Below are 23931 nucleotides of genomic sequence, written 5' to 3' on the forward strand. Positions count from 1 at the left end.
TATCTCACCTCGGATTGGCTGGAGTGGTGTTTACGTCACTTCCTGGGGCGCGGCCTGGCGCCTTATGAATGTGTCAGATCCTGTATGCATGTGAAATGAAGAACGTGTTTTGTGCATGGATTCATTGCATGGTTATATGAATATGCACTTGTCCCACACTGCATATGTTTATTGTAGTCTTATTCAGTGACAGCTATTGCAAGGGCAATATAGACTGAATGAAATAACAGAGTAACAGCACAGCTTTCACTGGCTGCACTGCTCTACATAAGATCAAACAAAGCTCTGTGTGGTTTACCTACTTTCAACCACACAGTCAGTGGTGGTGGTGGACAGCATCTGCACCTGTTCTCGGGTACTGCTCTTTACCTGAGTATTTCCATTTTATGCTGTTAATATCTTTACTGCACTACATTTTTTAAGAGCTGTTAGTGACTAGTTATCTCACAGATTAAGAATATATATAGGAAAATGTGAGTTTATGAATATGATGTATTAATTAAAATAGAACTACCCTACAAGATACTTTCCAATTCAACCACATACAAAGTATCAGTAATAAGGCTGGGTAGTGTTTTAAAAAAAGTGATACCAATACCAACTGAGTCCTTCATTCGATACCTATTATGTCAATAAACGCATTCAATTGCAAAAAATGCCACCACCCCTCCAATTATTTAATTTTTACTTGAAAGTGGGCCAATCACATGTCGCATTAAATCAAAGAAGGCTTGCGTTGATCAGCTGTGGGAAAGTACATACAAATAATTATATTTTCTAGCCCTGGGTGCAAAAAGGATTGATTGCAGGTATCGTTTGATGTGAGATGTTTCGATATTACTTGGTATCGATTTATTTTTCGTCAATACCTTACCTTACCTTTAAGTCAAGTACCAATTCCCTAATCAGAAATGATCTAATGTTGTAACGCTCTATTAAGAAAATATAACAACTACTTTTGATACTTTAAGTAGGCTACATTTCATGAGTTGTAAATATTTGTGTACTTTTACCCAGGTAAAAGTTTGAATGCATGACTTTTACTTGTAATGGAGTATTTTTAGAGGGAATTATTCAGAATCTTTCACAACTGGTCACTGTGATCTTATGGACTGAGTATCATAGATGCACTCTATTTAATATAAGTCCTATATATCTACAGCCATGAGATATATTATGGAACAAATTGAAAGTAAATTGAAATGTTCAGAATAAATGTTGCATATCATCACACAAACTTCTCTCTACAAAACAGTACCAGTATTTTTATTTGGAAATAAGCCAGGAGTTCATTTCAACCACAGGTTACCATGAATAACGCCCCCTCCTTCCCCCCAAGTGGGTCACAGACAAATCGGCGACACCACACAAACCCTGACTTTCCGTCTGCTGCTCACCTTGAAATGAGAACAAACATAATACCAGGGTGCCAAGCACTGTTAACTTTTCAGACCCAAGAATCCACAAAATAAATTTTTTCCTAATGCTTCAGCTGTGAAAATATCAGCTTAAGGAGAGAGGGGGAAAGGAAGTGCAGACCTATTTATTTTGGTCGTGACTGTGCTGACTAAGTCAGAACCACAGATTTTTTTCCATCTTAGTCGTCTGGGATAAATTCAGCTTTTTCTTGTTGTTTGACTTAAAAGTGAACTCATGACATACATGTTTAGAGCTAATATCCACAATAATATGGTACATTATTATACCATATAGCTTGCTGTTACTGGCGCCAACACTGGTCAATTATTTAGTGGTAAGACTGAAAAAACACACAAATCCTGTGCCAGCAGCTTTAATGTGGGCTATATTGATAATCTGGTTATTATATTACCCAATGTTGTGTTCATACAGACAGAGTTAGGAAATCAGCCAACCTTGTGATTGGATATTTGTGGTGGGCAGGGGCAAAGCTGTCGCCACTGGTGGTAAATTATTACAAATTCTTTGTAAACAGGTAGTTCTCTTTTTATTTTGACAGCAGATTTTGCAATCGTATTTATTTACCATCACTTTTAACAACTGATTATTGAACCAAAACAGCCCGTGTTGCCGTCCTTATAATTGCTCTTTTGGATGTCCTCAGTAATTACATGTTTATGCCTGGTGCGAGGCTGCTAACATGGATTTTGTTGAAACCAGTCATTAGTTGGTCTGAGCCTAGTTTTTAATAATTTTCCCACAACATAATTTTCCCACATTTTGTGTCACTTTCCATCATTGTTTGAAATCCAAAGTTCACTCATACAATATGTTCTCTGGTTGTTAGAACTTGCAGGTTCATATCCAAGATTACACTGCTGTATATCTCCATCTAGACAAAACACTGGACACGAAGGGAATTTATATCTGTCCTCTCTTGGAGACAGACAGTCTCACAGTTTAGAGACTGATTTAGAGTTTTGAAAGTTCAAGAGCATTCAAGTTGTTGTTGTAGTTTCGTGGAATCCAAGGCCAAGAATGCAAAGTGACTATAGAGGCTGTTGTCAGACAGGATTTAATTGTCTCTTTTTTCTGTGTAATTATTACCTGACACTCTGGTGTGGCTTGGATTAGTGTTAGACCTTACAAGCAGCATATAATAATGTTCAGGCCTGCCTGTGTTCTTTGGTTGAATAGTTAACTCTGTTGGATATGTTGGCGGTGCACAGCACAGCATGCTAACAGTTCCCACAGTATCTGTAGCTGCCATTCATGGCACCGTAACAATACTCCAACTGTGCAAAAGCAGAGGAGGAGACATTTTCTAAGAAAAATATATTACACAAGGTGGAGGTCGTTCTGGACTTTCACTGGAAATGTCTGTGTTTCATAAAAATGTATCAAGAAACACATGTACAGCATGCACATTGCACACTATGACTCGTAGACTGCAGGGTTACTTTACTAAGATGACTGAGAAACACCACATGCAACAGTTTAGTTCCCTGGTAGATTTGAACAACAGTCTGTTATGTGAATGCACAGATTTGACAAAGAAATAAAATTATTTATTTGCAGATATTAGCAACTGACTGAGTGTTGTAAGCTTATCTGATGCTTTTGTAGGATTATATTGTATTTATATTAATGATTAACATTAGACAACAATAGATGCCAGACTTCTTTCACTGTTGTATAATATCTGCAGGTCTGGGCTGAGATATCGCTATAAGTATTGGATTGATTGACACGAAATTTGAAACAGATATTGAAGGTCACTAGAGGAATAATTCCAATGGCACTCTAGACTCTGAGGCCTTACACTTTCATTTACCACATTTATCAGATTAAAACTTCAACTCGTGAATTATCAAATATGTTGGTTTATGATTTAATACCTGAAAAAGACATTCTTATCCACCTCAGCTGTACTTTGTGTTTAGTGCAAATAAGCTAATGTCTGCATGCTAACAGGCTCAACTGAGAGGGTGATACTGGTAAATATAGCAATGTCTAAATACAGTTTCATAAATCTGCTAGTGTATGAGGGTCCAAAAGTGACATTGGAAATACATAAATAAATAAATAAATAAACTAAAAAAAAAGTGGCCAAAAAATAAGAACAAGTAAATAGATTAATGGACAGTAAATTAACAAAGACTTTTATACTTTAAGTAATTAAGTTACTTAAATGAATAATAAGTAATGGGGAAATTAATACAGAACATAGAATTAATACAGAATATAAAATCTATCTTTTTGGCAAAAACTTTATATATTAAATATTTGCATTTAATTATGCTCATTTAAATATTTATTTGCTTATTTATTTATTTCCCATGACACTTTTGGGCTTCCATACAAGAATGGTTGCAGATTCTTGGTCTCTCTTAAGCATAGCAAGACCCATTAAGGAACACATCAAACGACACGGGAAAGACAAACAGTGAGATTAACTTTTCTGTAATGCACTGTATACCTGCACCTCTACTGAAGCCCACACTGATCTCACAGAAGCCTTTCGTTTTTGAAGGAGGTCAAGACTGTATGAGAAATGAAAGCTCTTCTGTTTCCCATGATGCTTTAAAATCCCACTAAAAACTGTTTTCTCTCCTTTTAGGCTTTGCAGGATATAAACTCAATATCTGAGATCCATTTTACTTGAGAAAAGCAAACGAGGGTGGTCTCACAGCTATCACTAGCTGATTTCATAATCTTTTCTGGATGTCCAGGGATCTGACTAAACAAGTCTGTACAGTATATATAATGATAACTTATTCACCTAAGATGCCCAAAAGGCAGAGGAGATTTGTTTTTGTTCTTTCTCTTCCTCCCATTAAGGTTGAATTCATTCATTCATTTTGCAAATATTAATATATACTTTCATGTCTACAGGTGCTCAGTTAATTCTGTAACTGCAGGTGATTTTCAGGCTATATTTATCACAGAGGAAGTGCAGATAAATTAACTGCTCGACAGCTGTTCTGTTGTTATGCAAAATGAATATATCTTCCATTCCCTTCTCTCTACCTTATGTTATTACAAAAATGAATCACTTGTGGTGTTTCAAACCTCAAGCTTAAAACCTCATTGTGACATTCAGCCGATAAAAGCCCCAGCAGAGCATCTGCCTGACCTAGATCAACTCATAGGGACACAAAGTTAAGGTGCACCCATTTACCTCAGTGAAACGGATTTGGTGTGTTCGGCCATGGGAGGTTTTCTCCCTCAGGAAACTATGATTATACAACTGCTGACACAGACAGTTCTACACAACCACAAGCACACCTGCAAGGAGGGAACCAGACCAACTAAAACCAAGATTTCTTCTGAGACCCATGGAAAGTCTACTGTTTACTTACATATAACTGGTGCAGACATGCACAGACAAAACCGTCTCTAGCCAGCATGTTTAGCGTCATGGGATACTGGCACTTGTTCCACCTTAGGTTGCTGATTACTTTATTAATTACTGGCCAAGCAAACACAAAGTGTAGTAGACAAATTAAGCTTTGTTTGTCTTAAGGCCACCTATGATCACAAAAGGCTAAGAGACATTAGGCTGAAAGGAAAGGATCGTTTTGAATGTGCTATTTCTTGTCATTTTTAGGTGATTTTGTGTACTGAATTTGATCAGTCTGAGCTTGAGTTCACCCAGCAGCTCCAGTATGATTTGTAGAAACAAACCACATGCACGCTCTTAAGTATGAACACTTGCTTACTCATCGATGCCGCCTTTTTCACTTGAATCATATCTTTTTCTGTCACCTTTAAGCAGCCCAACAGTAATGCATCACTTTCCAAGAAAAGATATCCTTATCACTGTTCCACCCATGAGTGCTGCAAAATCCCCTAGAATGTACAATTCAGTGCAATTGGCGGTCATATTACAATCAGCATTCAACAGTGTCCACCGCGGACCTGTGAGAGACAGTGTGTGAAGACAGACACCACTGTCTCCTGGAGTAGACTTGAGACTTCATGTCATGGTGCAGTTGTTCCAGGAAGTCTTAAAGAAATTACAACTGCACTATTGTGTATATAGATTGTATTTCATTGATGTGACTTATTATTATTTAGTTTGTTTATTATTCCTAGTTCTTATCTGTCTTCTTTGTTTTCTGCACTGCTTGAACATGCACATTTTCCCTCTGGGGAAAGTCTTATTTTATCTCGAGTCTCATCCTGTAGGATGTTTCTAGTAAAACAGATGAGGAAGTAGCAACAGCTAATCACTGAAACAATTCTTAACTCGATAAAATTCACCAACTTTTCTTGTGATTTGTCCTTGTCTATGTCCTCATTTTCTAGATAGCTTCTGTCCAGTTGATATGGAAACTCTCACCGACACTGTATCCCACATGAAACCCTCATTCGGTCATCTGGATATCATTACAGCTAAATTGTTCAGAGAAGTGATGGGGGGAAAATAGACTCTAGTCTGCTCCAAATTTTAAACAGCTTCGTCACATGTTATTTTAGAATAGCCTGTATTCAGCCACTGCTAAAAGAACCTGACCTTGATCACCAGAGCATCTCATTTCATTGTTATGTAGGCGATACACAGTTATATCTCTGCATTAGCTGATGTGGGAAACAATCACAAAACCATTTGCAGTTAAAAACAAGTTAAACAAGTCCTGCCACTGCTTAAAGGCTCTGCTTTTGAACCTGGGTGTTGTCTTTGACAGTAAGCCAAGTTTTGAACAAAACCCCCAAAAATGGTAAAATCATGTTTCTACCAACTCAGGAATATTTGGATGATCAGAGCAATGTTATCTTTTACCAATACAGAGAAGACGATAAATGCTTTTATCCATTGTCAAATATTACTCATGACTTCAATGGCTTTACATGGCTGGGCACAATAATACATCATTCAACTCTTCACTTCTTACTGTCCAAAAAGGTCTCTTAGATCTGCTTGTTGTCCTAGAGTCCAGGTTAAAGACAAAGGATGATAAAGCTTATTTCCTGTACTGACACCTCATCTTCAGAACAGTTTTCGAGTTAGTATTCAATCTGCTGACACTGTTTCTGTCTTTATATCCTGTCTTAAGAAACATTTCTACTTTTGTCTTATTCATTCACATAATACAGCTCAGTTGTTTTTTCTTGTTTTGCATTGTGGATTATTTATTTGTAAATTTCTTTTATACATTATTTTATATTACATGTACTATTATTAATAATTCTGAGAAGTAGCATACACAAGCATTTTATTTCCTTCTCAGCACAATGGCAGACATGCATGTAAATTATGGGGAAGTACAGGTAAAAATAGGGACATTAACATGTCATGCATGTCTATTAAGATCCCCAAAAACTCAACTGCACTAGCCATCACAGTGTGGACTTATAACGGCTGATGCAATTCTCATCCTTGATGAGGGCAGCTGGGGTCCTGGGGAGGGTTTTTTTGGTGTGTTGAAGATGATATGTTATCTATCTCAAAACATGACCCAAGCACACACAGGGCATGGCTCCAACAAGACTCGACATCATTGGTTATGTAATAACTCACGTAGGTTTGGGACAGAGGTGAACCATCTACCTTTACATATTTGTGCCTTTTGTGCTCAGCATTTTTATTTTATATAACATATAAGACAAGCAGTTTGGTGTGCTCCTCTAATTAAGATTCTAACCAATAAGATATAATTTTCCTCGTTAAAGAACTTTTTTTCTTCTTCCATATGATAAAAATAGAAACCCATATAACATTTGCCTAAACAAATAAGCCTGTGGTAAAGTGATGTTTCTAAGCCAGCTTGCAATTTGTAAAACTTTGAATAAAGCCCAGAAATACAGGTCTGTCTTTTTTGTTGTCAGTTAGTTATCCATTTTTTCTGAGACAGGACCCTCACTTAAAAGCTGATAGATTTGAGGATGGCAATATGGCAACAGTGACCTCATGTGGTCATAATAAAGAACAACAACAATGAAGTAAAAAAATATTTATTGGACAAACATGGCAGCCTCACAGACTTAGACCTATTAGAAGCAAATGTGCTTATTAACATCATAATACGTAAATCATCACACCCGCACATCAAACTCATATTGACAACAACATTCTTTATCCACCATCCACACACACACACACACACACACACACACACACACACACACTTTCACATCTGCAGACATTATTTTCTTTAGTGGCTGGGTCGGAAAGGGAATGGTATCCCTGTCATGAAAGGCTGAGCGGGGTACTGGGGATGAGAGGAGGGATGGGTGGCTAGAGGTGTGTGTGGGGTGTGTGTAGGGTGTGTAGGGTGTGTGGGATGTGTGGGATGTGTTGGATGTGCTGGGTGTGAGGCGATGGGAGAATGGGCAGCGTGCGGGCTGAAGGCCAGCGGAGGTGTGTGGATGTTGTTGTAGTACATCACTGGGCCCGACAACACCAGCTGGAGCAAGCTGTGACAACAAACACACAAACATGCAAACAGAGAAATAGAAAAGTAAGAAGGGATACAAAATGTTAAGATGGAGACAATCTCACATTCTGTATAGTAAAACTTGGAATGTCAGAAATGCCCAATCTAAACTATGCTTGTGTTCAATTAGAGATGCTTCTGTAAGTGAGGGCTGCTTGGTTGTGGCTTACACACTGGAATCAACTAGAACTGCTACTATTAGTCCAATAACTGATTAAAAGGGAAATAACAGGCACCTGTTCTCATTCACTTGAATGAGTAAATGTGTCCCAACTTTTGACTGAAACCACAATTTACATAAATGATAAGCAAACAAAAGTGTGGCAAAAATGGGCATGACACTATCGTCTCTTACAGACCATTGCTGTTAATATGTTACTAGCTCAAACACAGATCCCACTGTTGTCTCTATGCACTGATGGGTTAAGGTTAGTTTTATTTTCAAAGACAAAGCAGCCAAAAACTGCTCAAATACTCAGCTGCACCATTCATTGTCCATAGATTTTAAACAGTTATAGATTAAAATAAGGTTACCAGTGGCAACAGGTATCAAATAAAATAGTAACTGATTCTTACTTGTTGTGAGGAAGGCGGGAACAGATGTTTCTTAGGTCATCTGTAAAGACAAGACAACATATAATCAGCACTTACAGCATGATGAGTTCATATGATGACTGATCAAACCCTTGTTAATCGGCTACTTGTTTAGTCATCACTTTAATCTGTGATCTGTAACTTTCAATAATGTGTTGTCCTATACAGGTGTACAGTAAAGGAAGAGGAGTTTCTGCAGAAAGTTACATGTAGTGAAAATGTTTCTTATACAATAGTTTCCCACATGTCAGAGTTATGAACAATGTTTAATTTACATTTTTGCACTTGGTTGGAAGAGAGCTTTGTAAGTCCTTCCTAAAATTTAAATCTAATGTAATTCTTTCTTTCTTATGTCCACTTTTCTGGCTTCTACCTAACTTCTCACGCTCGTACCTCTTGAACAGAGCAGGGCACCATTGGCCATGGCCACCTGCAGAGCCTGTGCCAGCCGGTCCAGAGCCAGCTGCGATGCTGCATGTGTATCAGCGGATGATGTGTGTGTATGTTTGTCGGCCTGGTCCAACAGTCGGGAAAGGTCAGAAGTCAAAGTTGGCAAAGAATCCATCTGGAGCAGTGCCAGGCGACCAAAAAGCCCTTTCTCATTTAGTATGTTTGGTAAGAGCATGAAGACCTAGACGTAGCAGGAGAGGCACCATTATATGTTAGAAGTTTGTATAGATGCATGCATATACTTTAAATAAATGAATGTTAAGACACACACACACACCTGTAGGACACTTAGATGGAGTGTAGAGAAAAGAGGTCCCACTTCTAGCTCACTCTCAGTGCTGCCATTTGTCAGTGCCTGCTTCTTGTCTCTCCTGTAGGCCAGCGGTGCTTTGACACACCACCGCACCAACCCCCATAATGGTGTGACATCAAGTGAGCTGATTGGCTGGCTGCCAGAGATGGGCGTGTTCAGGAAGGTGATTAGGACGAGGCGAGGGTCATCTTGGATCCACGACACAATCATCTGAAGAAGTTCTAGGGGAGGAGTGAGTTCCTCTAAAAAACACAAATGGGGTTAAAATGATGACAGGATGTTAAAAAAATTGAAAAAAAAAATGTTTTATTCTATTTGAGCCATTTAGCAAGATACCAGCAAGAGATCTATTTAATATGATCTGTCTAAATGATAACATGATGCATTTTCCATTTATTTCCCTTTTGTATTATCCCACAAAAGTACCTGATGTGAGGTCGTAGAGGGTGGTAACAGCAGTGATGAACTGGCAGCAGAAGCGTGGGCTGGCGCTGTGGATATTCTGCAAGGTGGGCACCGAGCCTGGAACCATACTACAGTAGTCGTCTACTAGCACTTGAGCCAGGCGAACGCAGTACACACGGTGGGTTCTCTGCCAGACACAAACACATCCAGAGGTATCAGAATCCATGTACACACACAGGAGTTCAAATATATCACACATAATAGCACTCAATCAGAAGTGGCCCATGTATTCTCACACTTGAAGTCTAAAACATACATTGAGTAAATAACAATAGTAACTTAATATGTATTGCACTTCTTAAAAACAAAGTTTAAAAAGTGCTTTACATCCAATAAAAATCAAGGCGACTATGACCACATGACCACAATAAAATAAATAGAGGTCTTTAATGGAGTATAAAAATAATAAAAACAATAATAGTATTATTAAAAATAGGAATAAAAGGTCACATGACAGACTTTTTAAGAGTAAACAAAAACAAACAATTAAAACCAGAACCAACTCACTGGCACCTATGTTGTGCTGTAATATGCACCCCTGCTGTGAAATGCACCTCCCTCACAGGATACATAGAGATTTTATGGTTATATGACTTGAAACAGTAAACCACATTACATTTTCAGGACCTCTGATATTCTGGATCTGAAAGCTATTCTTTTACACCAATATGATTAAGCTATACACAGGCTAACCTTTTTAAAAGCTCATACTTTTGAATATTTAAATTGGTAATAAAAGCTAGGATTATTTAGCTGTGTGAAACGCCACCTTTCATTTCATTTTGTAATTATAGCTGGGATATATTTCCACAGAAAGTTGTGCAAAAGTTGTTTGCGTTCATTATTGATCTGTCATGAATTATGTGTTGAGGAGAACCTCAGTTGTTTACACTCTTCTAAAAAGTGTAAATAACCAATGTTCTTGTTTTCTGACGGCAGTACATAAGGAGTGGATTCATATGAAAGCCTGTCTGTATAAGTGTGTTTGTAGAAGGGCTTTCAAATATAAAACTGATTTAACAAACATATGAGAACATGTACAAGAACACACTTAATGCACATTATGCATAAAGCTCAGTGTGTATGTGCACCTATGTTAAAAAGCTCACCTGTAACCAGGTAGCAGCGCATTCCAAGATAGGAACTCTGCCCACAGCAATTGCCATGGAGACCAGCTTGCCCAACAATCCCATGCGGCTTTCATCTGCCTGGTTGCCTTGGAGACTGAAGAGGGCGGAGAACATCAGTTGACGGACAGTATCACGACTCTGCTCCTGGAAACAGCTGCACATGATCTCCAGCAGCTGCAGCTCCTGCAGGGCGCTCATCCTCTACAAGAAAAGCACATTTCATTGATGGTCTGCATTTCAGGGTCTGTATACTGTGTATCGTGAATGCACATGTACACAAGGTTGTAGCTTACCCTTGCTGGTGTGTTTCTGTCCTTTGGTGAGTGCAGGATGAACTCTTCCACCAGCTCCAGGGTTTTAGAGTCGACCTGAGGAGGCTGCCTCGCTGACTGCACCAGGTTACAGATGTAGATGTCCAGGTGGTAAAGCAGCTCCTTTGCTGCACTCAGTACATCGCGAGGCAGCAAGGACTGACGAATGTCACCCATCACCACCTGACAGAGGACCATACACATTTCACACCTTCATTAGAAGTCAAAATGCGTTGCTGAGATGCCAAGAGTACACGTTATTGATGAAGTATGTGTGACTAGGTGAATGTATCAATATTTCAAGTTACTCTGACACCGTGGTAGGATATACACAGCATACACTCTCTTATATATCAAGGTACTATTGTAATTATTGATTTGTGAGAGACTGTAGCAAACCTCATGGTGGGAAGCATGAAATGAAATGATGACAATTATATACATAAAAAAGGATGGCACGTTGTTATTATTTTCCCAGTATGTTATTTCACTGTTAAACAATTGTGATTATGTTATGAGTAGATATCTTACCTGCTGCTAAGTAGAAACCGCAATAAACTATCACGAACACATCTAACGTTAGCTTTGATACAACAGTGCACAGCTTTCTTGCTAAGGCTAGTGCTAGCAAGGTCAGCTAAAAGACAGTTTTCTACTCCGCAAAAAAAGTCTCACGTGCGTTAAATGTCACAACGTCATTCTCAATAAAACACATGTATTAAATTGCGGTCTTACCTTTGTAAAAATGTCTTTATTTTGAGAAAAAAATTAAAGCGTGAGACCAGTGACTAGCCTCAGAACGATGACAGTACCGCTTCCTGCTACGGAAGCTCGCGTGGGGAAAAACTGCTGCCATTCGCATTTTGAGTAATGGAGTTTTTTCATTGTTGGCCTCATATATACATACACTCAGTACACCACGAATTCAAAACTTAACGTGTGTCAATTGTAAAGGTAAAACACCCATTTTATATTTTCCCACACATAATTATGAGAAGACTACGACGGCGTATTAAGGCCATATATGTAAAAAATAAATAAAATAAATAAATAAATAATAATCATAATAATTAAAAAATAGATTAGAGTCATACATTTACGAGAAAAAAACTCGGGATATGCTCTGACATTATAAAAAAATGTTTGCATACATGGCAGACAGGTTATTTCGTGGAGACAAATTTAATATTCCGTAATATCCAGACTCAGTATTTCAAAATGACAAAAAAGGAACTGTTATGTTTAGGCTTTCTTGTATGGGAACCTATGTTGTATTCGCCTATATTGCTGATTATTATCAGGTTTGTCAAAATGAAGTTTTTAGTAACTAGATATGAATTATAAATGGTGCTGTGGTGTTACTATCATTTTTGTATAATTTGAAATGACCTGTTTAGCTGCGAGTTTCTCTCAATTAAATGCCTGGTTATGTTGTTTAAAATCTGTAGCTATTTTTTTTTTTTTATATATAGCTATAGCCTATATATATATATTAATGTAAGTGGCAAAGATACAAACACATATATACATAGTGTTGTTTCTGCTTATATGATACTGAAAATCACTTTACTATACTGTAATCCTCTCTAATCTACACAGCGGCGCGCGCTCGTCAGGCATCGGACAGTTTGATTGGGGGGGGGGGGGGGGGGGGGCGGTGCACTCTTTGCTGCGCGCTCCCGGCAGCGCGTCAGTCTTCCACTTTATCGTCCCATCGAGTGATCCCAAAGCAGCCCGAAAGATGACCATCAACACCCTGGCTAAAGGAGGCTGGCACCGGGAGCAAATGACATGTTTTCGAAAGGTAAGACTGCATTTGTCTATCTTGTTTGATTTTATTATGTGACATATGATAGGCTGCTGGGCATAACTATGTATAATTCAGAAAAGATCCTGCACATTTGAACGGATGCCAGGATGAAAACAAGTTATGAAATTGTGCTAAATGTATTGTGTGCCTTTGTGTTTCTCAGAATTTGTGACTCATATACTTATATTCCATATGTTTCTATATTATATGTGTGCTTATGTGTGCTTGTGCATGTCTGTGTGCTTGTGCATGTGTGTTTGTGTGGACCCCCCCCCCCCCCCTCCCCCCCCCTCCCTTCACTCTGACAGATGGAGAAAGTGATTGTGGCCATGCAGGACCCTGACATGGGCATGAAGATGAGAAACCAGAGGCTCCTCATCACTGTCATCCCACACGCCATGACAGGTGTGTGTATGTCTCTTTAATGTCAGTGTGCATTAGCATCTGTGTATGCATGTGTGGATATGCGGGTTGCAACTTGTGTTTGTCCCGGTGGTCATACATAATGCAGCAGTGAATTTTGGAGAATACTGTGTGCTTTGCTGAGTAGAAAGAAGGAAGTTTGTCATTTTTTCCTGTCACCCCCCTCCTCTCCCTCTCTCCTTCTCTTTTTGCAGGCCGTGATATTATTGACTGGTTGATCCAGAAATACATCATATGTGAGGAGGGCAAGTAAATATTAATGCAATAATGATAATACAATTGTGTTGAGTATTTTCTAGGATCTAATGTGATTCCCTGTTTCAGTTTGACCGGTTTGTTGTGTCGTTGCTAGAGTGTTGCCAGGATATGGTGTTTTCTCTTAAGGTGATGCGGTGCTAGTGATGTATGTGTGTATTGTGGGGGTTGCTGTTTCCAGTAAACAGGAATGGGGTGAACCTCTGAGGACTGAAGTTTGATTAACTCACCTGATGATCCGGGTTTTGATTAGTGTCCCTGGAGGTTTTTTCACCTCAGGAGACCTCACAGCGCCTGAACTAAATTAGAGGTTGGAAAAAAGTAGTCAGTTGGTCCCTTTTGCCTCTGTATATAGACTAAAGGAGGAAAGAGAGGAGTTTGTTGGCAAGGGACAGAGAGTGGTAAGAGCTGATTAAAATGCACTGCACAGCTCTTTTTTTCTGTTAGCTGTCAGTCATAAAGTAGGCTCTCTAACAAATGAGGAGAGACTGAAGATAGATGATCCATTTCATCACCGGAAAAAACATTGATTTGAGAGAGACTGCTGACGGGGTGCAGCTTTTTGATTTTTATTTAAAAAAAACCTGTCGCAGTATTTGGTTTCCAAATTTAGTTTGCTCAGCTTGAGAGCTTCATCCTTAATACAATCAACATCTCTTTCATATGCCATCAAACATATTGCAGAAATTAAAAAAAAAAAAAAAAAAAAAAAAACCTTCTGATTCTAACTCAGTATAGCTTGTAATTTACATCTTAGAAAGTGCTTTACAATGCGGACATGGAATGCCTTAAATACATTTTTTTATATAAAGGAAGTTAGAATTACTGTTATTATAGGACATAAAGTTCACTATAACCTTAAACAAACTACCAGCAGAACTGAAATCAGCCCCAACAGTGAACACTTTTAAATCCAGGTTAAAAACACTTCTCTTCTCCTGTGCTTATGATTGAGCTCTTTTAAAGCACTTTACATTTTAATCTTTCATTTGCACTCTATGTCCTTTTAATGATTTTAAAGCTAATTTATTATTTTATGCTGCAATCATTTTATGTCTTTCTATTTTTCTGTACTTTGTTTTTATTATGGGTGGGGTGGGGTGGGGGTTAATTGTATGTTTTAAGTTTCTCAAATTACATGTTTTTCTGTTTTATGTAAAGCACATTGAATTGCCATTGTGTATGAAATGCGCTATATAAATAAAACTGCCTTGCCTTGCCTTGCCTTAAACATATATGTGTGTAGGGTTAACTAAGTTTAGATGTTCACCTGATTATCACCTGAGTACTTTGAGACAAACTGAGAGAAAGTCCTGTACTAACTTGGATGCTTCTTCTGTGGTGTTGAACAGAGGCTCTGCACCTTGGTAACATGCTTGTGAGATACGGGTATATATATCCACTCAAGGAGCCGAGATCCCTCGTGCTGCGTCCAGATGAGACGCCCTACCGCTTCCAGGTAAAACAACCATCCCTCCCTGACCTGCTTCTAATATCCCACCATTCCTACGTGTACTTTTAACTAGAGCTTCACCCTCTCTCTATCCCTGTCTGCCTCCCGTTCTCCCTCTCTCTCCATTAGCCCACTTTCTAATCCTCCATCCATCTGCCACTGTCTACTGCCACTTTTTCATCACACGCTTCGCCATCAATCTCTAAATCAGAACTGTAAAAAAATGTCATTTATTTCTTTCAGACTCCTTATTTCTGGACTAGTACCCGGTGGCCTGCCTCAGAGCTGGACTATGGTAAGGATGTAAGCTGAAGGAATAAAAGGGTATCAGGGGTGAAGTGAAATTTTATTTTGAAGGAAAACAATGATTTTCTACCCATTATTCTAAAAGAGAAACCATCCACTTTGAATATAACATTTAAAGGAACTATTTTAGGTCTCAGATTTATTTAACTCTGTTTCTTTTGTGTTTCTGTTCTTTGTATTTACTCCTCAAATCCTAACAGCAATCTATTTGGCCAAAAAGAACATAAGAAAACAAGGAGAACTGATGGAATATGAAAAGGTAAGGAAAGAGTGTGCATTATATGAATTATGCATCAGTAAGTCAGAGCTAATGGACCTTTGTCATCATGACTTTTCTAAAAGCTAGTCCTCTTTTCTCCTCATATTTGCGTCTTGTCCTCTCTGTCCCCTTCCTTTTTTCAGGAGAGGTACAGTGTGTTGCACAAAAGGATTAATCACACCTGGGACTTTGTGGTGATGCAAGCCAGGGAGCAACTCAGGTGCCCTCACATGTACACATACACATATACACACACTGACACACACATGCACAAACATATAAAACTGACCGTGTGATTTATATTTAGAGCATCCAAACAGAGGAGGAAGGCTGACCGTATTGTCTTAGCGTGTCAGGAGCAAGCTTATTGGCTCATCAACAGATCCCCGGTATGTTCATTCTTACTCTTCTGTACTCTACTCTATACTGTCTATCTACTCTGTACTATACTATACTATACTAGACTATACTATACTATACTATACTATACTAGACTATACTATACTGTCTATCTACTCTGTACTATACTATACTATACTATACTATACTATACTATACTATACTATACTATACTAGACTATACTATACTATACTGTCTATCTACTCTGTACTATACTATACTATACTATACTATACTATACTATACTATGCTATACTATACTATACTATGCTATACTATACTGTACTGTACTGTACTATACTATACTAGACTATACTATACTATACTATGCTATACTATACTGTACTGTACTGTACTATACTATACTATACTATACTAGACTAGACTATACTATACTGTACTGTACTATATTATACTATACTGTACTGTACTATACGGTACTGTCCTATACTATACTATACTATACTATACTGTACTGTACTATACTATACTGTACTATACTATACTATACTATACTATACTGTACTGTACTGTACTATACTATACTATACTATACTGTACTGTACTATACGGTACTGTACTATACTATACTATACTATACTATACTATACTATACTATACTGTCTATCTACTCTGTACTATACTATACTATACTAGACTATACTATACTGTACTGTACTGTACTATACTGTACTGTACTGTACTATACTATACTATACTGTACTATACTATACTGTACTATACTATACTATACTGTACTATACTATACTATACTATAATGTACTATACTATACTATACTGTACTATACTATACTATACTGTACTGTACTATACGGTACTGTACTATACTATACTATACGGTACTGTACTATACTATACTATACTGTACTGTACTATACTATACTATACTGTACTATACTATACTGTACTATACTATACTATACTATACTATACTATACTATACTATACTATACTATGCTATACTATACTATACTATGCTATACTATACTGTACTGTACTGTACTATACTATACTAGACTATACTATACTATACTATGCTATACTATACTGTACTGTACTGTACTATACTATACTATACTATACTAGACTAGACTATACTATACTGTACTGTACTATATTATACTATACTGTACTGTACTATACGGTACTGTCCTATACTATACTATACTATACTATACTGTACTGTACTATACTATACTGTACTATACTATACTATACTATACTATACTGTACTGTACTGTACTATACTATACTATACTATACTGTACTGTACTATACGGTACTGTACTATACTATACTATACTATACTATACTATACTATACTATACTATACTGTCTATCTACTCTGTACTATACTATACTATACTAGACTATACTATACTGTACTGTACTGTACTATACTGTACTGTACTGTACTATACTATACTATACTGTACTATACTATACTGTACTATACTATACTATACTGTACTATACTATACTATACTATAATGTACTATACTATACTATACTGTACTATACTATACTATACTGTACTGTACTATACGGTACTGTACTATACTATACTATACGGTACTGTACTATACTATACTATACTGTACTGTACTATACTATACTATACTAGACTATACTGTACTGTACTGTAGTGTACTATACTATACTATACTGTACTATACTATACTATACTATACTGTACTGTACTATACTATACTGTACTGTACTGTACTATACTATACTATACTGTACTATACTATACTATACTGTACTGTACTATACGGTACTGTACTATACTATACTATACTATACTGTACTGTACTATACTATACTATACTATACTATACTATACTATACTGTACTATACTATGCTATACTATACTATACTATACTGGACTGGACTGGACTGCACGGCACTGTACTCTACTATACGGTACTGTTCTATACTATACTTTATTATACGATATACAATACAATATGATACTGTCTTGTTGTGTCCTAGTGTGCCATAGTGTTCGATACTATACTATACACTGTACTGTACTATACTATACTATATATAAAACAGTCAGAAGTCCCACTAACATTCAGCCACAGTCCCCTCTGCCTTCTACATGAAATATTCAACCCATCTGGTAAAAGCTTCAGCTCACAACTAGAGAAAGAGAGAGGGCAAAAGACAAACTATGATATTCTGTGTATTACTTAAATACCACAGTAGTTCATCTAACAAATCTCTTTTAATCATTTCCAAAGCAAGTAAAGAGTGGAATGGTGGGTTTTAGGTTAGGCATAAAAAAAGGGAAAAGGGCATGATGGGAAGTGTAAAGGTATTATGGGAAAATGGGGAGGCTGAAGCAGAGGACAACGGTTTGGAGGAGGGAGTCCATCTTTTCTTGCCCTTATGAATTAGGGACGAAGGCATGGAGAAAAAGAAAGGGAAACCTGGGAATAAAAGTCAGAGCTAGTGGAGTGGAAAATTCAAGGAAGGATAAGTGCTCACTCACACGCATCTGCACATGAGAGAGAGAGAGACCCACACACACACACACACACACACACACACACACACACACATCAACAGACTTCAGTTCATTATTGTTGTGTGGATATGTGTTTATTTCTTTCAGCCTGGGGGGCATAATGTGCTGGACATGGGTCTAGAGAGACAAAATTGCCTCAATTTACCACTGGTCAGTGACCTCATCACATTTCTTTACTTCCTGTTTTATATTCCCTTCTGAAAAAAAATAATGTGATAACACGCCTGCTATCTATCTCTTCCTTCCCTGTTTTATTGCTTTTTATCTTTCTTGCTGCTGGGATTGTTTCAAAGTAAGTGCCCCATAAGCAGCACTATACTATGGACAATTGCATTAAAGTCAAATCTTAATCCTAAATGGAGGCTGGCATTTTCATGGTGGAAGCCATCTTCTTGTTCCACATTCAATTTTCTCCTAATTTAACATCTGCTATAATATGACCAATATTTTAACATACACTGTATATTTCTAAGTTGTCAGCATTTATCTTGTCTTCATATTTAAAAGTTATAGTTTGCATGGATTAACACATATAAACACATGCTGGCTCCTACTGTTGTTGTCACTGTATAAATGTTGAATGCAACCATTGTGTGACCTAACATGATGATGCAGTGTTTCTCTTAACAGAACTAGAACAGTGACTACTACAAAAGAGAGGTAAACATCATGTATAATTTACACTGCTTCACTTTAAGCACATTAAGTGTATATTATAGCTTACCTTGTGTGTGTGTGTGTGTGTGTGTGTGTGTGTGTGTGTGTGTGTGTGTGTGTGTGTGTGTGTGTGTGTGCGTGTGCGTGTGCGCTCTCAGATTGATACCTCTAGAAGGGCCCTTGGAAGAAACCGTGTGAAGTCATCCATCTGCCTTGAAAGGTGTGTGTCAGTCTGATGACCATGAATATGCAGACACATATACACACCCATGAAAACACATATATATTTATGTAAGACCTAATGGATTTGATGCTGCCTGAATTCTATGCCTTTAGCACACACAAACACAAACACATGCACATACGTACGGCTTAGTGCTCCCACTACAAGAACCACTAATGGATGCTTCCTGAGGCAAGTTGGAATTAGTGGCCATTAACTCTTATGATCTGCAGCACTAATACAATAATACTGTGTGTGTGTGTGTGTGTGTGTGTGTGTGTGTGTGTGTGTGTGTGTGTGTGCTCTTGTGTGTGTGCATGCCCTTGCATTTGTGTGTGAATGTGCAGTTTTCTGAAATACAGCGAGCAGTACCACAACCATGATCCCATTATGCAAGGCTGTCTTCCCAGTAACCCATGGATCTCTGATGACACTGCCCATTGGACAATGAATACAGAAGTGTGAGAGAATACACACATTCACACAAGACACACACACACATAGATCATGTCAAACTTAAACTACAGTCCACTATAGTTATCCATGCATTTAAAACATTAATTTAACTTTGCTGGTTTAAGCTTTTGCCACGTCTCCTTATGTTCATAGTTATCACAATAGTTTGCTTTAAGTATATCTCGCATATGTATCTAACCTGCTTTTATGTGTGTGTGTTTCTGTGAGCAGGGTTCCTACCCCAACACGTCATCGAGTGGAGTGCTGGAGCTTCAGCTTCATGGAGCTTCTCAATGACGTCATGGGGAGAAAGGAGTTCATGACCTACCTGGAGAAAGAGTTTAGTGGTGAGAAAGAGTAACAGAAATGTTGGTTTACATATTCAATACTTTAAATAATTTACTTTTAAAATGTTATCTTTCACAACATTTTAACTTAAGATCAGATTCAGACACAGTTCATTCAGCTGTTGCTCAGTTTAAAAAGCATCAAGTATCCATGCAGTCAGTAAATGAAAAAGATCCCACATGCTAGCAGCTTGAAGAGGTTGTGTTTTGGCACAGAAGTGCTTCGAGCTAATTGCTAACACTAGTCTGTGTTTTCACAGAAGCTGCCCATGCAATAAAAGTCACACTGTATGTCACTTTACCCTGCATCACTGTTGTTTTATTCAGCTCCATCCGTAACCAAACCTCTCTCTGTCTCACACCAGCGGAGAACCTGTGCTTCTGGCTGGCCTGTGAGGAGGTTAGACATGGAGAAACTTCCAAAATCATAGATAAAGTGGAGGAAATCTACAAGTACGTGTACACACACACAAACAAGCAAAATACACACTTTCATTTTAACTTTCAAGTGACCACCAATATTTTGCGTGTGATTTAGGGATTTCCTGGCGCCTGGAGCTGCACGCTGGGTGAACATTGACAGCAAGACAATGGATAAGACTTTAGAGGGGATCAAACGGCCACATCGCTTTGTCATGGATGATGCACAGATGCACATCTACTTCCTCATGAAGAAGGTTTGACCTATCAATTGTCTTCTTAGCTAACTAACTAACTAACTAACCAACAGACTGACTGACAAGATTAAATTATTGCAACATGTGCATATAACTTGATGTTAACTGTAATTAATTTTCATATCATACAAAAATGAAAAACCACTGGCCATCTGAAAGAACAGGAAAATCACATTAAAAAATGAATATTGTAGTGTGTGCATGTAAAAAAGACCAGCAAAAATATTATTCTTATATGATTCTTTGATTAGAATGAATTTGTGCTTTGCCATTTTCTCATAGATAGTCAAAACTGGAAGCAGGAAAGCTGGCTGTAAGTGTACATCAGTGGGTACATAGAGGTGAATGCATGTCAGCATCAGCCTTTTAAAAGAAGCCGTATTTGGAGATGCGTTTCTGGATTATGTGTCCTAAAGGCAATATAACTGTAGTGGACCCAGTATTGACGCCATATTTCATGTCAACTTTCCTAGATATAAAATTCCCAAGAGACACAAATATTGTTGTATGTTTAGACAGAATGAGATCAAAGCACATTTAATTAGATCAAAACATGCGTTTTCAGGCATTTATTAGAATGGATTTTGGAGCTAATGTTGTTTGATGCTATTTTGTGTGTGTGTGTGTGTGTATTTAGGACTCTTACCCAAGATATCTGAAGTCTGACCTATACAAAAACATGCTGGCCAAAGCTATTGTCCCCCAGGAAACTAAGAAAAGGTGAAAATTCACAGACCACTTTATTCTCCTTTTACATGAACACACTCACTCCTTCTCAAGCATTTCTAACTTTTCCTTTCTTTTATCACCTTCCTCTCAGTGTGTTCCCCTTCATGAGACGCCAGCGGCACGCAAGCCCCTCCCCTGCTCAGGCTACCGGCCAGGTAACGGAGGAAGACGGGGGTGCCAAGGGAGCCGGGCAAGCAGGTACCAACTCTGCAGCCGGCTCCCATGCCTGATGCTGGGCCAAAATATAATCACCTCAGTCTCCATTGTCTCTTTTAGTCGTCATATCAAACATCCAAGGAGTTCTCTCTGAGTGGAAGCCAGCGCTTCTCTCTCACCGCTGCATCATTAACAGAGCTAGGATTTCAACGTAGAGCTTCCTCCTAGAGCACAGGTGTTAATGCATACGTCAGCAGCATCTCATCTTATTCCCAGAGCTCGAACAGAGAGGAGCTTTTAGTGCTACTGTAACAGCTACTGATGAATATTCATACTGCATCTACATCCCATCTCAACTCCTTATACCAAGTCTTTCTTTCTCCCTCGGTCCATCCAAACTCTACTCTTTTAAGAAGGTTTAAGCAAAAGGGTTGTTAATAGAATAATAGATACGTACAATGTATAATTAGCAGAATGCAGGTTTGTGATTGTCGTACAGTGTGCTTCTTTTGTTCATTCCATGCTGGAGTTTGTCACAGTGATCGGTGTTACTGCTGCTGTTGTTGATTTTGCTTGAGCATGTTTTCATCCCAATAAAATGTCACAATAACATTCAGTGTTGTGTTGTGCTCTGAGCTCTGCATGCTGAGGTTATCTGTGAGTGTGTGTGTGTGTGTGGAATCTTCCATCAGGCTCTTCTTTTTTTTTAAGTGACACCATCATCCCTTTTCTTTTTTTGTTTCCTTCTACTTTCTCTCTCTTATCTTTCTTTTATGACTTTGTAAGTTTTAGTACAAATTCAAGTACACATTTAGTTAAGCCTTTACTATTACACTCCAGGTGTGAGGACATAACCTGCCACAGAATTTAGGAAATCATTAGAAGGAGGTTAATCCAACACATTTACTGATATATTGTATTGTAGAGCATTATCTTCATTTCAGTTTCACCCATTTGAAAGCTAAATCCAGAAGCAGTTTTCTCCCTGCTATTTGGTTTGGACAAAATTTTCCTTTAATGTCTTCCTCATTTAATAAATACTAAGTTTTTAACTTCCTTCTCTTCTTTGGTTCTGTGGGGGCTCCTGTGTAGTTTTTTCTGTGGGTCTGGCTCCCTCTACTGGCAGGGTACTGGAGTGTTCACTAACTGGAAATCAATTGTTCCCCAATCTCATGAACATACTGTATTATCTTGAACACATGTCTACTTGGTGGCCTTTGTCACAGGTTATGGCATTAGTGTGTATATGAGCTGTGCTTTTGTGAATTTCCCCTCATGGTTTTATTTTGAAGGAGCTATTTGGCAAGATGGTAAAAATCTTTTTAAAAATAGAGGAAATAAACATGATTTTGTGGAGCCCTTAAGTCATGTGGGAAATTCTTAGATTTATGTAGGGACGATCCCTCCCCCAGGCTGCTTTTGCAAGAATTCTGACAACATATCACCACTACTGCTAAGCAATACTTCCGTTTAGGTGTTATTTCAGGTTAAGCAAAGCTACAAAACCCCCCAAAAAAACGTTATAAGCCAGCCACACAATAACAATAAGCAGTTAGGCTTGATGTTGAGTGTGACACTCAGACAGCTTTGCAGGACCTGACAGCCCATCAAATTTACTAATGGAGGTAAGCTACATAAGAGAACACAAGTGAATACACACTCTCTCTCTCTCTCTCACACACACACACACACACATAGAAAAATGTGCATCTCAACAGTCGAAACAAGCACTTTCCATATTTCTGAGGATTATGATAATCCTCTTCTCTCCATTCCCCATCCATTTTTACTGTTAGAGAGAGTGTGTGTGTGTGTGTGTGTGTGTGTGTGTGTGTGTGCCCAAGGGAAAAAACTGTGTGATACTGCATCCACATAAAGAGCAATAACAGAAAATGAAACTGTCTTTAAACAACAGATTTATTTTTGGTAGGCTAAATGCTGTTTGGGTTTTTAACAGACTGAAGGGTAACTGTCCAGTCAAGGGAAATAAAATCATGTTTTACATAAAACATTACAAACATGTCTTCATACTTACAAACAATAAGGGCTCATAGTGATAACGAAACAATGGGATTCACAGACACTCTTTCTTCCTCTCTC

At 38.0% G+C, this 23931-nt stretch overlaps 2 protein-coding genes across 2 annotated transcripts; one reads left to right on the forward strand and one right to left on the reverse strand.

Moving 5' to 3' along the window:
• Window positions 1-7367: 7367 nt before the first annotated feature.
• On the reverse strand, window positions 7368-11907 carry ints15 (integrator complex subunit 15). Its single transcript, XM_053330360.1, has 8 exons — window positions 11858-11907; window positions 11105-11305; window positions 10791-11012; window positions 9643-9808; window positions 9181-9458; window positions 8847-9084; window positions 8436-8475; window positions 7368-7839 (listed from the first exon to the last, which is right to left on the reverse strand). The coding sequence occupies exons 2-8, from the start codon at window positions 11297-11299 to the stop codon at window positions 7578-7580; spliced, it is 1401 nt and encodes a 466-aa protein (XP_053186335.1). The 5' UTR covers window positions 11300-11305; window positions 11858-11907; the 3' UTR covers window positions 7368-7577.
• A 956-nt stretch (window positions 11908-12863) lies between these two features.
• rgs11 (regulator of G protein signaling 11) lies at window positions 12864-21936 on the forward strand. The gene is made up of 17 exons (XM_053330362.1): window positions 12864-12926; window positions 13241-13337; window positions 13550-13600; window positions 14963-15069; window positions 15307-15358; window positions 15570-15628; window positions 15772-15848; window positions 15936-16017; window positions 18674-18736; window positions 19223-19246; window positions 19402-19463; window positions 19814-19927; window positions 20154-20269; window positions 20635-20722; window positions 20808-20946; window positions 21584-21666; window positions 21767-21936. The coding sequence occupies exons 1-17, from the start codon at window positions 12864-12866 to the stop codon at window positions 21903-21905; spliced, it is 1416 nt and encodes a 471-aa protein (XP_053186337.1). The 3' UTR covers window positions 21906-21936.
• The last annotated feature ends 1995 nt before the right edge of the window (window positions 21937-23931 follow it).

The sequence above is a fragment of the Scomber japonicus genome, chromosome 12, assembly GCF_027409825.1.
Source record: "Scomber japonicus isolate fScoJap1 chromosome 12, fScoJap1.pri, whole genome shotgun sequence".
Lineage (NCBI taxonomy): Eukaryota > Metazoa > Chordata > Actinopteri > Scombriformes > Scombridae > Scomber > Scomber japonicus.

Coding starts and splice junctions, on each gene's coding strand:
- ints15 (XM_053330360.1), bottom strand. CDS start 11,299: ATGGGTGACATTCGTCAGTCCTTGCTGCCTCGCGATGTACTGAGTGCA. Junction 11,013..11,104: donor ACAGAAACACACCAGCAAGG/GTAAGCTACAAC, acceptor CTTTTCTTGTAG/AGGATGAGCGCCCTGCAGGA. Junction 9,809..10,790: donor GCGCTGCTACCTGGTTACAG/GTGAGCTTTTTA, acceptor TGTGTCTGGCAG/AGAACCCACCGTGTGTACTG.
- rgs11 (XM_053330362.1), top strand. CDS start 12,864: ATGACCATCAACACCCTGGCTAAAGGAGGCTGGCACCGGGAGCAAATG. Junction 15,359..15,569: donor TGCCTCAGAGCTGGACTATG/GTAAGGATGTAA, acceptor AAATCCTAACAG/CAATCTATTTGGCCAAAAAG. Junction 19,247..19,401: donor GTGACTACTACAAAAGAGAG/GTAAACATCATG, acceptor GTGCGCTCTCAG/ATTGATACCTCTAGAAGGGC.